Source organism: Ictidomys tridecemlineatus, chromosome 11, assembly GCF_052094955.1.
Source record: "Ictidomys tridecemlineatus isolate mIctTri1 chromosome 11, mIctTri1.hap1, whole genome shotgun sequence".
In the NCBI taxonomy this organism is placed as follows: domain Eukaryota; kingdom Metazoa; phylum Chordata; class Mammalia; order Rodentia; family Sciuridae; genus Ictidomys; species Ictidomys tridecemlineatus.
Genome location: NC_135487.1, coordinates 127,935,635 through 127,951,389, shown reverse-complemented (window position 1 = coordinate 127,951,389; position 15,755 = coordinate 127,935,635). Strand labels below are relative to the sequence as shown.

General features: G+C 51.1%; 1 protein-coding gene and 1 long non-coding RNA gene across 2 annotated transcripts in view; one reads left to right on the top strand and one right to left on the bottom strand.

Annotated features, from left to right (window-relative positions):
- Window positions 1-4,156: 4,156 nt before the first annotated feature.
- Window positions 4,157-8,899, bottom strand: LOC144368492 (uncharacterized). The gene is made up of 3 exons (XR_013428254.1): window positions 8,411-8,899; window positions 8,142-8,310; window positions 4,157-7,924 (listed from the first exon to the last, which is right to left on the bottom strand). It is a non-coding gene; the product is annotated as an uncharacterized LOC144368492 (long non-coding RNA).
- A 112-nt stretch (window positions 8,900-9,011) lies between these two features.
- The window catches only part of Il6r (interleukin 6 receptor), a 44,146-nt gene continuing 37,402 nt past the window's right edge, over window positions 9,012-15,755 (top strand). The window contains exon 1 of the mRNA XM_078027486.1: window positions 9,012-9,164. Coding sequence (XP_077883612.1) covers window positions 9,083-9,164 — 82 coding nt within the window. The 5' untranslated portion in view covers window positions 9,012-9,082. The remainder of the gene's footprint in view (window positions 9,165-15,755) is intronic.

Genomic DNA, 15,755 nt, shown 5'->3' with positions numbered 1-15,755 from the left:
GCCTGGATCACAGTTGTGCACCCCGTGCCCTACCCTCTTCTGTTGGAACCCTTCCAACATCTTTGTAACTTGGTCCTTTTACAGCAGTCGGTCCTTACCAGGGTCCTTACCACGGTCCTTACCACGGCGGGATGCTTCTAAGAAACCACAAGTCCTACTGAGCCCTATAGATAGCTACGCTTTCCCCTCTACCAAGATATGTATGATGATGCAGGGCCAGTGGCACGTTCCTGGGATCCCAGCAGCTCAGGAGGCTGAGGCAGGAGGATCGCAAGTTCAAAGCCAGCCTCAGCAACTTAGGGAGGCCCTGGGCAACTCAGTGAGAACCTGTCTCTTAATAAAATACAAAAAAAAAAAAAAAAGAACTGGGAATGTGGCTCAGTGTTAGGTGCCACAGTTTAATTTAGAAATTAGGCTTGGTAAGAGACTAATAATAATTAATAATAAAGGGCTGGGGATGTGGCTCAAGCGGTAGCGCGCTCGCCTGGCATGCGTGCGGCCCAGGTTTGATCCTCAGCACCACATACCAACAAAGATGTTGTGTCCGCCGAGAACTGAAAAATAAATATTAAAAATTCTCTCTCTCTCTCTCTCTCTCTCTCTCTCTCTCTCTCTCTCTCTCTCTCCCTCCTCTCTCACTCTCTCTTTAAAAAAATAATTAATAATAAAATAGAGCAATCATAACAATATATGATAAGTTTGTGTGAATGAGGTCTCTCTTTCAAATATCTTCTTGTGCTGAACCCGCCCTTCTCTTGTGATGATGTGAGCTGGCAGCACGCCTGGGGATGAGCTGAATGAGGTAGGCACTGTGACCTTACTCTTGGAGTGGAGCACAAACGCTAGCAGGAGATTAGACCCCCGGGACACACGACCCAGAGGGGTGATTCACACCGGGGAGGGATGGCTGGGGTGGCTAGAGGTTTCATTATGCTGTTCAAAACAGAACGCCATTCCAAACTTATGAATTGAGGACATAGCTCGGTTGGTAGAGTGCTTGCCTCACACACATAAGGCCCCGGGTTCAATTCTCAGCACCACACACACAAAAACCAAACGAACAAAACCCCAAAATTTATGAATCATTTAAACTTGGAATTTCATTTTAATATTTTTGAGGTCAACTGTAGGTAATTGAAACCACAGAAGGTAAGACTGTGGATAAAGGAAGACCCCTGTGTTACACTCCCTCAGTTTGAAAGACCTGAAATGGTTTTTGTTTTCTCGATCATATTTCTTCCTCTCTCTCTTTCTCTTGGTTCGGGGGTGGACTGGGGATTGAACTCAGGGGTGCTTCACAACACTGAGCCACATCCTCAACCCTTTTGGTTTTTTATTTAGAGACAGGGTCTGGCTGAGTTGCTTACAGCCTCACTAAGTTGCTGAGGCTGACTTTGAACTTGCAATCCTCCTGCCTCAACCTCCCAAGCTGCTGGGATTACAGGTGTGCATCCCCCCACCTTGACTTATGAACATTAGATTTGTCAGGCCTGGGCATGTAGCTCAGCAGGAGAGTGCTTGCCTAAGCATCCACAGGCCCTGTGCGGGATCCTAGTGCACATGCACGCGGCGCACACACACACACAACTAGGCTTATCTGTTTTATGGAAATTATAATATTCCTTCTTAACGAAAGTAATTTGAAGAGCCAGATGTGGTGGTGTACACTTTGAATCCTGGCAACTTGGGAGGCTGAGGCAGAAGGATTGCAAATTTGAGGCCAGCCTCAGTGACTTAGTGAGATCTTGTCTCAAAATAAAGAATAAAAAGGGCTGAGAAAAAAAAAACACTGAGGCGTAGCTAGTGGTAAATCACCTCTGGGCTAAAATCTTCAACTCCTCACCTCCAGAAGATTAATTAATTAATTAATGGACTGGGAATGTAGCTCAGTGGTAGAGCATCCTTAGGTTTAATCCCTAACACATGCACATACACACACACACACAAAAACAACAACAACAACAAAAAAAAAAAACGTAATTTTTTTCTCCCCTTCCATGATTTTTAAAAATTTTGGATATATAAATATAAATATATATATTCTTTCTTTCTGGAGACAGGTTATTTCACTAAGTTACCTGGGGCCTCTCTAAATTCCTGAGGCTGGCTTTGAATTTGTAATCCTCCTGCCTCAGCCTCCCAAATCCCTGGGATTATAGGCGTGTACCACTGTGCCAGGTTCCTGTTTATTCTTTTCCAAAAAGAATTATTAAAAAGAATTTGTAGTTGTAGATGGACAACATGTCTTTATTTTGTTTTTATGTTTTTTTTTTTTTTTATGTGGTGCTAAGGATTGAACCCAGTGCCTCAAATGCTAAGCAAGTGCTCCACCACTGAGCTACAACCTCTGTCCCCTATTTACTCTTTTTAAACCGTTTTATTGAGAAATATTTCACATAATATACAAGTTTAATATATAATTCACTTATTTAAAGCATACATCTGAGTTTCTAGTGTACTCCTAGGAAAGTATAACCATTACCAATTCCAGAACATTTCCGTTACCTTGAAAATCAACCCTCTAACTTTCGCCCACACTAACTCTCCCTTTAGCCCCGGGACCACTGGTCTACCTTCTGCCTCCACGATTCCCCGACTCTGGACTTTCATATGCATGGAGTCGAATACAAGATAATAATGTTTTCAAGGTTCACTCCCAGCCAAACGTCTTGGCTAAATAACATCTCCTGTATGGACATACCCCGTTTTTATTTATCCAGTCATGCCGATGGACATTGGTTTTCCATCTCTTGACTGTTGTGGATGACGTTGCTGAAGACATCATGCACGAGTCTTTGTGTGGACGTATGTGTTCATTTCTCAGGGATACATACCTTAGAGTAGAATTGCTGGGTCATACGGTTACTCTATGTTTAATCAGTTTGAGGAACTGCCAGACCGTTTTTCAAAATGACTACGTCATTTCAGATTCACTCCTACCAGCAGCAGATGAGAGTTTATTTTCTCCTATCCTCTCCAACACTTGGTATTATGTCACCCCCACTGTACCGGCACTTTCTGGGGACTGAACCCAGGGGCACTCGACCTCTGAGCTACATCCCCGGCCTTTTTTATGTTTTTATTTATTCTGAACAGGATCTCGATAAATTGCCCAGTCTGGCCTCGAATTTGCCAACCTCCTGTCTCAGCCTCCTGAGGAGCTGGGATTACAGACATGCACTGCTACACTGGGTTTACTATTTCTAGTTTATAAATAAGGAAAATGAAGTCCAGACAGATAATAATTGTCCCAGGTTCCCAGCTGTCAGTAGCAGAGCTGGGTTTGAACTCAAGGAATTGGCTTATGTGTGTCTGATTACATTACATAAGCTGCACATACGCAAGAGTCCGCTGATAGATGCCAATGGAGTACGTGATCAGCAATATAGAGAGTGATTATGACTCAACCCTTTTTCTACAAAAATCCAGAGCCGTCTCTGCTGGGAAGCGCAAGAGCAAACAATTCATGGGTACTTGTGAAATCCAAGTTCAGACCATCTTCCAGGAAAAGTGAATTAATTGGCAGAGGAGTGACTGCTGGAGTCTGGCTCTGACATGACATGACTGTTGTCAGCAGAAGCCAACCTGAATCAACAGTTAGGTCTCGGGAGGCTGAGGCAGGAGGATTGCACGGCCAAAGCCAGCCTCAGCAATTTAGCGAAGCCCTAAGCAACTCAGTGAGACTCGGTCTCTAAATAAAATACAAAAAAGGGTTGGGGATGTGGCTCAGTGGCTGAATGTCCAAGGGTTCCATCCCTGCAATCAAACCAAACCAAACAAAAAACAAAACAAAATCCCAAACAGGTCTGTGGGTAAATGGTTCTGTAGACCCAAGCACTAACTAACCCAAAGGGCTTCTTAGCAGGAGGCCCAAAGAGCATCTAGTGCCAAATTACATTTTTTTTTTTTTTTTTGGTGGCTGGAGATTAAACGGGGTATGGTGGGGGGGGCCCGCCGGGTGGGGGTGGGGCTGACAGCTGAATGACATCCGGCCCTTTTTATATCTTATTTTGAGAAAGAATTTTGCTAAGTTGCTGATAGGGCTTCACTAAATTGCTGAGGCTGGCCTGGAACTTGCAGTCCTCCTGCCTCAGCCTCCCAAGTCACTGGGATCACAGGTGTGCACCACCCCCAAATTATATTTCAACCTGCTTATTTTAAAGGTGACAAAATGAGCTGTAATTTACTTATTTATTTATTTGTTTTTGGTATGGGGGATTGAATCCAGGGGTGCTTAACCACGGAGCCACATCCCCAGCCTTTTTTATTTTTGGGGGCAGGATCTTGTTTAAATTGCTTATGAACTCGATAATTTGCTGAGGCTGGCTTTGAACTTGTGGATTCTCCTGCCTCAGCCTCCCAAATGGCTGGGATTACAGGAGTGTGCCTGGCTATGAGCTGTAATTTTAAAAACACATTCAGGCCAGATATGGAGGTACACATCTATAATCCCAGCTACGTGGGAGACTGAGGCAGGAAGATCGCAAGTTTGAGGCTAGCCTCAGCAACTTAGGGAGGCACTAAACAATTTAGCAAGAGGGTTTTTTTTTTTTTTTTTTGAGGGGGGTATTAGGGACTGAACTTAGAGGCACTCTACCACTGAGCCACATCCCTAGTCCTTTTTATTTTTTATTTTGAGTAGGGTCTCACCAAGTTGCTTAGGGTCCTGCCAAATTGCTGAGGCTGGCTTTGAACTTGCAATCCTCTGCCTCAGCCTCCCGAGCCACTCCCGTGCATCACTGTGCCCGGTGCCACTCTACTCTCTATTCCTAAAACTTGCACTATTTAGGGACCTTACATAAGTGAAGTCATATAGTATTTCTCCCTTTTTTATTTAGCATAATGTCTTCAGGATTCATTTTTCTTGTTGGGTGAGTTGGTGCATACCTGCAATCCCAGCAATTTGGGAGGCTGAGACAGGAGGATTGTAGGTTCAAGGCTAGCCTCAGCAATTTAATGAGGCCCTAAGCAACTTAGTGAGACCTGTCTCAAAAAAAAAAGTGTGTGTGTGTGAGGGGCTGCTGGGGACATAACTCAGTGGCAACGTGCCCCTGCGTTGAATCTCCAATACCAATAGCAGGGTTCAGAGTTTCCTTCCTTTTTAGGGCTGAATAATGTTCCATTGTGTGCACATCTTTTATTTTTTTTGTCCAATCATCTGTTGAGAAACACTTATTTTTTTTCACGACTTTGAATAACGCTGCTACAATGTATTACTCTTTTTCAGGGGGTGCTGGGCAAGTGTTTTATCATTAAGCTACAGCCCCAGCTCTTGAATCATGTGGCTATGAATATGTGTGTACAAGTATGTTTGAGTCTCTGCTTCCAATTTTTGTGTGTGTCTAGACCCAGAAGTGGAACCCGGGATCATGCGGCAGTCTCATTTAATTTTTAAAAATATTTATATTTTAGTTGTAGTTGGACACAATACCTTTATTTTATTTATTTGTTTTTATGTGGTGCTGAGGATCGAACCCAGCGCCTCATACTTGCTAAGCGAGTGCTCTACCACTGAGCCACAACCTCAGCCCTCATTTAATTTTAATCACGATGCTTCTTGGCAGTTACAAAGTCATAGCATTCTATAAACGTTACAAAAAGGGCAAGAGGCTCTTATGACCCCTTTCTGGGAATGGTGCAAAAAAAAAAAATAAATCCCTTCCATGGGACGAACTCACCTGTGCTGCTGCAGTGCAAAACAAAGCGGATCAGAAATGTACTGACCTCAGCTGCAGATGGGTGAGCCATGGGGTGAGCCTGAGCATCGTCTTGCCAGAACTGGGGATGCTCATCCCCCACTGTGAAGTGAGGGCTCCCCAGGCAGTTGGAGAGCGCTGGTCCCTGGCTGGGGCCTGAGGCTAGAAAGCACAGGTGGTCAGAGACAGAGTCCTACCTCTATCTGCCCACACACCTCCTCCCAGGCTGATAAGGAGGGGGTAGGGGAAGTTTCAGACAAGAAATTCTTCCTTAATTATTAATGAAACAGGAGCCCGGGAGCTGGCTCCAACGCCAGAGGCCAAGGGAGAGTCTGTACATTGGTCCAACCCCACCCCTCTGAACCCGTAATTATCCCTGACCCTTAGGTGAGTTAAGAACAAACAGGTCAGTTGGGCGGTGGCGCACACTGTAATCCTAGCAACTCAGGAGGCTGAGGCAGGAGGATCGTGAGTTTAAACCCAGCCTCAGTGACTTAGCAAGGCCCTACGCAACTCAGAGAGACTCTGTTTCTAAATAAAATACAAAAAAAAGAGGGGGGGGCTGGGAATGTGGATCAGTGGTTAGTGCCCCTGGGTTCAATTTCCGGCACCAAAAAAAAAAAAAAAAAAAAAAAAGAAGAAATAAAGAAAAGAAAAGAACAAAGCGTGCTGTTTTAAACTCCTGTAAAGAACAGCCTCACTGCACAGCCCAGACTTCTGGAGGGTGGTGGATGGAGGGAACCAAAAATGGACCATGTAGGGGCTGTGGCTGGGGCTCAGTGGTAGAGTCCTTCCTAGCCTATGTGAGGCGCTGGGTTCCATCCTCAGCACCACATAAACATCAGTAAATAAAATAAAGGTATTGTGTCCTTCTACAACTGGAAATATTTTTTAAAAAATAGACCACGTGGCTGGGCATGGGGTGCGCATCTGTAATCCCAGTGACCAGGGAGGGAGGCTGAGGCAGGAGGATTGCAAGTTTGAGGCTTAGCCTCAGCAACTTTGCCAGGCCTTGTCTCAAAATAAAAAAATAAAAAAGCTCAATGTCACAGGGCGGCAAAGTGCTCTGGGGCTCAATCAAAAACAACCAAACAGCCGATCGTGGCGGAGGTGGGTCAGCGTGTCTTGTCTGCTGTCTCTCTGCATCTTCAGTACACAACTTCATCTCTGGGGGTCTCAGTTTCCATTCTGAAAATCGAGAGATTGTATCAGAAACAATCTTAATTACTTGTTCTACGAGGCCTCCCCATAGGCTTTTGTCTTTGGCAAACTCTTAGCTGCTTAATTCTTCAGCTCAGAGTGAGAGGATTTACTGGCTGGGAGAGTCAGCCCGGAGCTGCTCCCTCTAGGGGAGGCAGAGGGTAACTGCAGGAACACTTGGGATGGCTGAAGTCCCTGTGGTCCTTCTGCTGCAGAATCACGCAGCATGTCTGAAATCACTGGACTCAGGATGCTTCAGCCTCATCTGGTTCTCATGTCTGTGTTTTTGGAGCCCAGATACCTGCATTCCCACCCTGCCATTCACCTGGAGCTCTAGGCAACTCCTTATTCCCGTGGCCTGAGTCTGTTTTTTGTTTTCGTCCTTCCTAGGGATGGGTGGGAGCTCCCCACCCCAAGGCTGCTGGCATCAGGGATCAGATCTGAGAACCGGCCGGCCAGACTGAACTGCATAGGTGTTTGCTTTCCTTCCTTATCAATATTTTTCATAATAACCTGGAATGTTGCCCTAGAAATGTGAACTTCCACTTAGTGTAGATTCAGGGCCGGAAGAAGGTCGGAGAAGTTGCTCAGGGCCCCAGGGGGAGGTTATGTATCCCAAACAAAGGCCCTGCTCAGCAGTGGGGATGCAGAGAGGAGTTTGGCGGTGTGGCAGGGAAAGGATGCAACCACAGTGGGAACCACACTCCCGTTCCATTGCAATTTCACTTTAAATAGGGAAGAGAGGGCTGCTGGGGAAGTGTCAACCCTCCAACACGCCTCTCTTTCCCTGTCTGCAGGTGAGGCTGAGCGCAGCACACCCAAACAGCCCCCAGTTGTTCAGGGGGTGGGTGCGTGTGTCTTCCTGGCATTGCTGATGGGGGTTTCCCCCGGAAAGGTCCAGATGCCGGGGTCTGAGGGCTGCATGTCAGAAGCTCTGTCTCTCCAGGCCAAGTCCTCTGGGATGGGGGGGTTCCATCAGGCCACAAACTTGGTCATTCCCAGGGCCTTGATCTGGGTTTAGAATCTGCCTGAAGCACAAAGTGGAAAAACACATTCATTCTAATAAGCAGTTGCAGGTCCAGAAACTTCTCAACTTAAACCTGATTTCAGTATTTTTTTTCCCATCCCCTTCAAATTTCGCTCTGAGGCCCCCCTATCTGCTTCAAGCTCTCTGGGGAAACTTGGTGGGCCCCTTCAGGAGGTCCCTGGTGGTTGCTCCTGAAAGCAAAGCGTAGTTTTACCAACTTGTGGGACCTGCAGGTTCTGAGATCTGGTTGAGCACCTGTGGCCCAGGTGCTTCGACGCCTTCTCCTGGAATCTTCATAATCACCCTTTTCTTATCTCCATCTGGCAGGTGAAGAAACCGAGATTCAGAGATTCTGAACGACAGTGACAACCGCAGCAGGTGGCAGGTCTGGGTGGAAAAACTCTATGTGAGACTCCACGACCCACACCTTCCCCGCAGCCCCCAGCAGCCTAAGAGGAGCCGCAGCGCAGCGCAGAGAGAACCTGACCTCTGAAGAGTGAGTTTTCCAACGTCCGAGTCTCGCTTCGGACCCTCTCTGGAGGGTGTCTTTTCGAGGTCCCCAGACGGTTCCATTGGGCGGCCCCAGCGGCCCAGCGCTGCTTCCTGGTAACGGTAAGAGGCCCCTCGCCTCTCCGGGGCTCCCCAGGTGCGCCTTTCACAGTGTCACCCAGATCACGAAACCAAAACTCAAAACCGAGCCCGCGGTGGCCAACTCCCCTGCCCTCGTCCACAGACCTCGGGGAGGGCCCCGGGAAGGCTCGAGGGGCCTGCCCTCCCCGCTCAGGTGCGGCGGGCGGCAGGAAGCCGCCCCCTCCGGGAGCCGGTGCGGTGCGCGGGGCGATTGCGCCACCCGCTCCAGCTTTCGTAACTGCACCGGGGACGGCCAAGGGACGCTCGAGCGCGAGTTCCTCAAATGTTTTCCTGCGTTGCCAGGACCGTCCGCGGCTCTGAGTCATGTGCAAGTGGGAAGCTGCCCTGACACCGCGCGGGGCCAGAGGGAGCTGAATTGGGCGCTCGGCGGGGCCGAGGGACTCGGCTGGGAGCCGAGCGCGGCCGCGGAGGGGCTCGGAGGGGCCCGCTCGCCCTCGTGTCGCCCGGCCCGGCCCGGCCGCCCCCCACCTGCCTCCCTGGGACCGCAGGCGGCGGCCGAGGAGGAAGCATGCTGGCCTTGTGCGCCCTGCTCGCCGCGCTTTCTGCGGCGCTCGGGGCGGCGCTGGCTCCAGGGGACTGCGCGGCGCTGGGTAAGGGCTCCCGCGCACCCGGGGTCGCGGGCGGGTGGGGATCCGCCGCGGCCGCTCACGATCGGGCTGGGGGTGGCGGTGGGGGGGAGACTGGAACGAGCCAGGGAAGTGTGGCACCCCCCCTTTTTTGTGGCTACCTTAGGTGTCCGCGGGCACCAGTCGCCAGAGCAGGGCTGACCCCGCTGCGGGGGTGGGTGCGCCCCCTGCTGCGTGCTGCTGCGCTGGGGTCTGTCTGAGCCTCGGCAGCTACCTGAGGTCTAGGTACAGGACAAGGACCTGCCTGACTCCCGCGTCCCAGGGCCCCAGGCATCTATCCTCTCCGGTTATTCCAAGTGGAGATGCCGCCCAGGGCGCCCCAGCGGGGCATCCTATGTCCCCGCACCCCGCTTCTCCCTTGTGTTTGAGCGGGGCACCCCGCCGGGTTCTACCCCAACCCTCTGGTGTCCGTGTGGATGACAGCGCCCTGACTGTGAAGTGTGACATCACGGGCGCTGAGTCACCCATTCTCCCGCCGCCGCCGCACGCACTGGCTTCAGGGGGCACCAGCTCTGGCAAGCCAATTGTCCCGTCCTGGGAATTTAACTGAGTGGGCAGCAAGGCATTGGAACTTTCTGGGGGGTGACCTGAGCTGGATACCCCTTTCAGACTGGAGAGTGAGGGGCGGGAGAGAGGGCCTCGTGCCCCTGTGGACTGCACTCTGCCCCCGCTGCCAGGCCGTTCTATGGGTCTGGCTGCGCGCCCAGCGGCCTGCCTGGGCTTCGCTCTGGAGGACCTGCTGCTCCAGAGGGTTATTTTAGGGTCTGAGGGCTTCTTTGAGGACACAACGGAAAACCCAGGGGCCGCGGGTAGACATTTGGACCGGATGGCTGGGAGACAGCGGCTCTGGCTCTCACTGCTTATGCCGCCCTGAGCTCCTGGGGGGACCACTCTTTAGACTTCTCCCTGCAGGAGAGGTAAGGTCCCCACAGGTGGAAGTTGGGCTGGAATGCCTGCGGCTCTCTTGGCTTTCTGGATGGTTGTGGTCTTTGAGTTCAGAAGAGAAAAGTTACTGCAGTGACGGCCAGTGTTGACAGAGACCATGGTTTACACATCTTCTCCCTCCCCTTCCCCTTCCCTTCCTCCCTTCCTCCTCCTCCTCCTTTTTTTTTTTTTTTGGTGCTGGTATTGCACCCCGAGGGCTTTACCACTGAGCGACATCCCCAAAATATTTTTATTTTGAGACAGGACCTTGTTAACTTGCTGAGGCTGGCTTTGAACTTGGACTCCTCCTGCCTCAACCTCTCATTGTGGCTGGGATATCAGGCGTGGACCACTGGGCCTGGCTACAGGTGTTTTTTTTGTGTTTCTTTTTTTTGGCCAAGGATTGAACCCAGGGATGCTTAATCACTGAGCCACATCCCCAGCACTTTTTATTTTTATTTTATTTTATTTTTATTTTGAGACAGGGTCTCCCTGAGTGGCTTAGGGCCTTACTTGGTTGCTGAGGCTGGTTTTGAACTCCTGATCCTCCTGCCTCAGCCTCCCAAGCCACTGGGATGACAGGCGTGCATCTCCATGCCTGGCTTCACTTTGATGAAGCTACAGGGTTTTTAAATTCTCCACGGATCTACCTAAAACTCTGAAAGAGGCGACTGAGGTTCAGAGAGTTTGGGGTGGGAAGTCGTCAAGCCCACCTGATGGAGGCTGACTCCTCTGTGGCAGACCCCCGAGACTCCCAGATGTAGAACTGGACCAGCGGACAGAGCTGGGGGTAGTTAGGGGCAAGCTGAGAGCCACTGGATGCTGGGGCAGAAGAGACTGAGCAAGGGGAAGTGGAGGCCAAGACTTGCTCTTGGTGGAGTCAGAGCGATGCAGGGGCCTTCCCAGCTTCCCCAAGAAGGGAGCAGGGCTCGCTGCCTGCCTGCTACTACTCCTGCCACTCCCAGGGCACCTTCCCAGGAGGCTGCTGCTGCTGCTGGAGGCGTCCTTTGGTTCCTAGGTAGCTGTGTGCGAGGCCCTGTGAGGACCGGTTCTGCTTCCCTGGTGCTCTGAAGAGACGGGCAAGGGGATCTCATGACAGAGCGCTTGTAAGAGACAGAAATGAGAATCGGGGGAGGAAGTGAAAGCCCTCCCAGCTCAGAAGGAAAATGCAGAGAAGGAGAAGCATGCAGCTCCTCTCCCACACCCACTCAGACTCAGCCCACAAACGGAGAGCAAAAATACAGCAATCGTACAGGAAGCCTGGAGCAAATGACTGTGAGATAGCCCGCTGAAGAGAAATGGGGGGCAGAGGAGGCCGCGGAGGCTGAGCAGAGGGGAAACCTGCGGGCCTGCCTGGGCCTGGAGCTCGCAGAGCCCAGAGGCAAGCGCCATCCCAGGTCCAGGTGCAGCCAGGACTCTTCAGCATCCTTGCCTAGGAGAAGGGCCCCGGGCCAGCTGGGTCTCTGGCTTCAGCTCCGACCTTCAGGTGTCAGGCTGGAAGCCTGGGCGTGGGTCATTCCAGTTCCCCTCAGTGCAAGAAAATACACAGAACACCAGGCACACCTCTAAGTATCTCAGAGTCCGGTCAGGACCTCTGAACTTCCTACAGGGCAAACTCCCCCTCCCTCCCTCACCTGCTTGTATCCCCAGGCTCGTCCTCCATCAGTGTTTCTCAGAAGGATTGTTCTGGGTCTAGCCTGAGGTTTGGGGTCTGTGTTGGATGGGTGGAGTCGTGGTAAAAAACACTGATTCTCAGCGCTCACCCTAGATCGATGGGTTGATGGACGGGTACTGGGGCTTGACCCCGGGGGAGCTCTGCCATGTACAGGTCTTGCTAAGTTGCTGAGGCTGGTCTTGAACTTGAGATCTTCCCGCCTCAGCCTCCTGAGTTGCCGGTATTACAGGTGTCTGCCACTGTGCCTGGCTCCCGCCTGATTTATTAAATATGAATATCAGGGAGTGAGTTCTGAAAAAAATTTTTTTTTTTTTTTAAACAATCTGCCCTTCATGATTCTCAGGCACCATCGGGTGGAGAACATCTGCCTAAATGGTGTGATTGAGGAACTGAATAAACGCCCTTCCCCTGCAGCCTCCCAGCTGCCAGAAGTCTGTCCTCACTTTGGCTCTGTCCCTTGTTTATCACTGCAACAAACATTTTTTTTTTTGAGTCCCTGGAAAGCCCATGAGGCCTCCGTGGGATCAGCCACTCAGACTCCACCCTGAAAGGAGCCTGAAAATGGTCAAGTCCAAATCCTGAAGAGGACAGAGAAACGCAGTCTCTTTGACTCGCCTGCTTGGTTCCGACTCCTCACAGACAAATTGGCTAGGGAGGTGGCCGGAGAGAAGTGACCCAGTTGGAGGAGCACAGTCACCAAGAGCACAGACCTGACCCCATTCCCTCCTCTGGACCCTCAGCAAACAGAGTGAACAGTACCTTCCCCCTGTCTTCCTCTCCTGTCCTCCTCCTTTCTTTCTTGGCACCGGGGATGGAGCCAGGGCCTCATGCTGGACAAGCTCGTTCTCCCAGGTAATGGCTGAGCCAGACAGACAAATCTCTGCCCCACCTGCCATGTAAAAAGAAGGTAGCCTTGGGCAAGTGACTGAATCTCTCTTGGGACTCCATGTCACCATCTGGAAAATATATAAAAAAAATTATACCGCCGGCCCTCTGTACCTACAGGTCCCATATCCAGGGATTCCACCCAAGTACGCTGAAAAGTAATAGAAGAACAATTGCCCTCATACTGAACACATACGGATTTCCCTAAATAGTATAGTTCGAACAAGTTGGCGGACAGCGTTTACATCGTTAGGAGGGAGGACCTAAAGTGTATGGGAGGATGGGAGCAGGTTATATGTAAATACTTGTCATTTTATAGAAGGGACTTGAGCATGCACAGATTTGGGTATCTGAGGGGAACTGAGGATGACTGTAGTACCTCACAGGGTGGAATGAGGATCAAATGTGCTAAGGAATAGTTTAGAAAAGTCCCCAGCACCAAGCAAGTGCAGTGAAGCCAGCTCCGTGGTGCACGCCTGCAATCCCAGAGACCTGGGAGGCTGAGGCAGGAGGATCTCAAGTTCAAAGCCAGCCTCAGCAACTTAGTGAGGGCCTAAGCAACACAATGAGACCCTGTCTCAAAACAAAATACAAAAAAAAAAAAGGTCTGGGGATATTGTGTCTCAGTGGTGAAGAATCCTTGGGTTCAATCCCCGGGACCAACATAGAATACAAAAGTAAAAAGAGCTGGGGATACGGCTCAGTGGTAGAGCACCCCTGGGTTCAATCCCCAGGGCTGCAAAAATAAAAACAAAAGTGAAGTTAATCATTTATTCGTTTCAAGATTTATTTTGAGCTCCAATTGTGTGGCAGGCACAATTCTACGAGCTGAGATGCAGAAGTGAACAACACGGACAGAAATCCCCCAGGTTATGGAGCTTCCTTCTAGCGGGGAAAAGAGCAGGCTGTAAATTAAAAATATAGTACGATAGCAACTCATGCCAAGGGGACAAGCCTGGGAGAGAGGGTGGCACCGTGGGTTGGGGATGGCATGATGCAGAACTGGTCTTTTAGGGGACGCCTGGCTGAGGGGTGATGTTGAGTGAAACCCTAATGGAAACAGGAAAATATTTAGAGATTTCCTGTGCTCCCCCCTTGGGCAGGAAAACTCCCGCCTCCCCTGAGACCATCGATCCTCCTTGAGGGCCTCTCCTGTTCTGGGGCGGAGGGTTCTTTAGGGACACACAGATGTTCCCGGCCCCAGAGAAGCTCCTGTGTCTCTGAGGACAGAAGCCTCAGCCATTTGGCCCTGTGGACACCAGCCGGGCAGGCATGTGCCCATTGTCACATCATTGACTCTGGGAGAGGTGCAGATCTTTTTTTTTGTCAGTACTGGGAACTGATCCCAGGGGTGCTTCATCACGGAGCCACATCCCCAGCCCTTTTTTTTTTTTGTCTATATTTTGAGACAGGGTCTCACTGAGTTGCTTAGGCCCTCACTGAGTTGCTGAGGTCGACCTTGAACTTGTGGTCCTCCTGCTTCAGCCTCCCGAAATTGCTGGGATTACAGGTGTGTGCCACCATGTGCAGCTGAGGTCTAGGTCTTTTAAAGAGAGATTATTTCCTCTGGTTCTGGAGACTGAGCGCAGATATCCTCCACCACTGAACTCTATGCCTGATTATTTTTTGACACAGGGTCCCGCTAAGTTGTCCAGGCTGGCCTTGAACTTGCAATACCCCTAACAGCTAGAATGCAGACAGGCATCTCCACAGCCAGCTCAGAGGGGTTTTGAGGGCTGCAGCGGCCCTGGAAGACTTTAAGCCTCACCCCTGGGGGTCCTTGGGGAGAGCCTTTTGGGATCAGAGATGTCGGAAGTCCCTAGCAGCGGGGAACCTTGTCTGCTACTGTGAATCCTGGGCTTGGGTTTCACTTTTAACTGAAACTCAGCAGACTACCCTCCCTCCCATCTGCCTCTTGCCAGCTCTGTGCCTGGCCTTGTCCCCATCCGTGTGGCCCTGAGGCCTTGTACCCAGGCTGTCCCCCCATCACCCCTTCTCCAACTCGCGTCCCTCTCCACCTCCCAAGCTCCTTCGGGAAAGCATCCTCTGGTCTTCCCTGCCTCTGTGACAATTGCAGTCAATGTGACAATTCATGAAGTGCTGATGGCATGTAGGAAGCGTGCCGAGCTCTTGTGCCTGCCATCATCTGGATTCTCCTCAACAGCCTCAGGTGGGAGGGCTACAGACAGGAAGGGAGGGTCAGAGGTCAGCTTGAGATTAGACCACCTAAAGCGCAGGCTTACGGAGAGCAGGTACAGGAGGAGGCCTGAGCCTGGGGGTGGATGTGGAGCCTCCACAGGCGGATGCTATTTTAAGCCCCGACGCTGGCTGTGATCACCCTGGGCTGCATAATGGGGAAAAGAGGGGGCCCCCGAGACTCTTCTGAAGCCACAGGAAGAGGAACCAGCGAGGGGACTTGAGACATGTGGCCAGTGAAGCCGGAGAGAGATGGGGACCGTTGTGCTCCCAAGAAGAGGGAGAAACCACTGTCGGACGATGCTGAGCGGTGGGCCGCCGGGGGACCAAGCTTGATTTAGCAACAGGCAGGTCCCCGGTGGTGGCCTTGACCCGGGAAGCTCTGGTGAAAGGGCAGGGACCCAGGGCTGGTGAACAGGAGAAGAGGGGAGCCCCAGGTGCTGGCGCCCACCCGTGATCCCAGTGACTTAGGAGGCTGAGGCGGGAGGGTGGCCCGTGCAAGACCAGCCTGGGCCATTTGGCAAGACCCTGTCTCAAAATAAAAAAGGGCTGGGTGACGGATCTCAGGTGGATCCTGAGGGACACGGGGAACAGGGGGGTAGGCGACGCTCTTGAGGAGGGCAGCTGTCAACCAATGGCGTGTCCATGGGCCAAAGTACAGGTTGACGAGGGGGAGGCTGTTTGCTTGTTTAAAGAAGAGTGAAACCGCAGCAGGTTACATGCTGATTAAAGGACCTAATAGAGACGAAAACATTGACAGAGAGGTGACCTTGTGTAGGCGAAAAGAAGCAGGCTCAGAGAGGTTCAGTAACCGGCTCAAGGTCACACATCAAGGGAGTGACAGACGGGGCTGAGCTTCTTCTATCACATCGTGG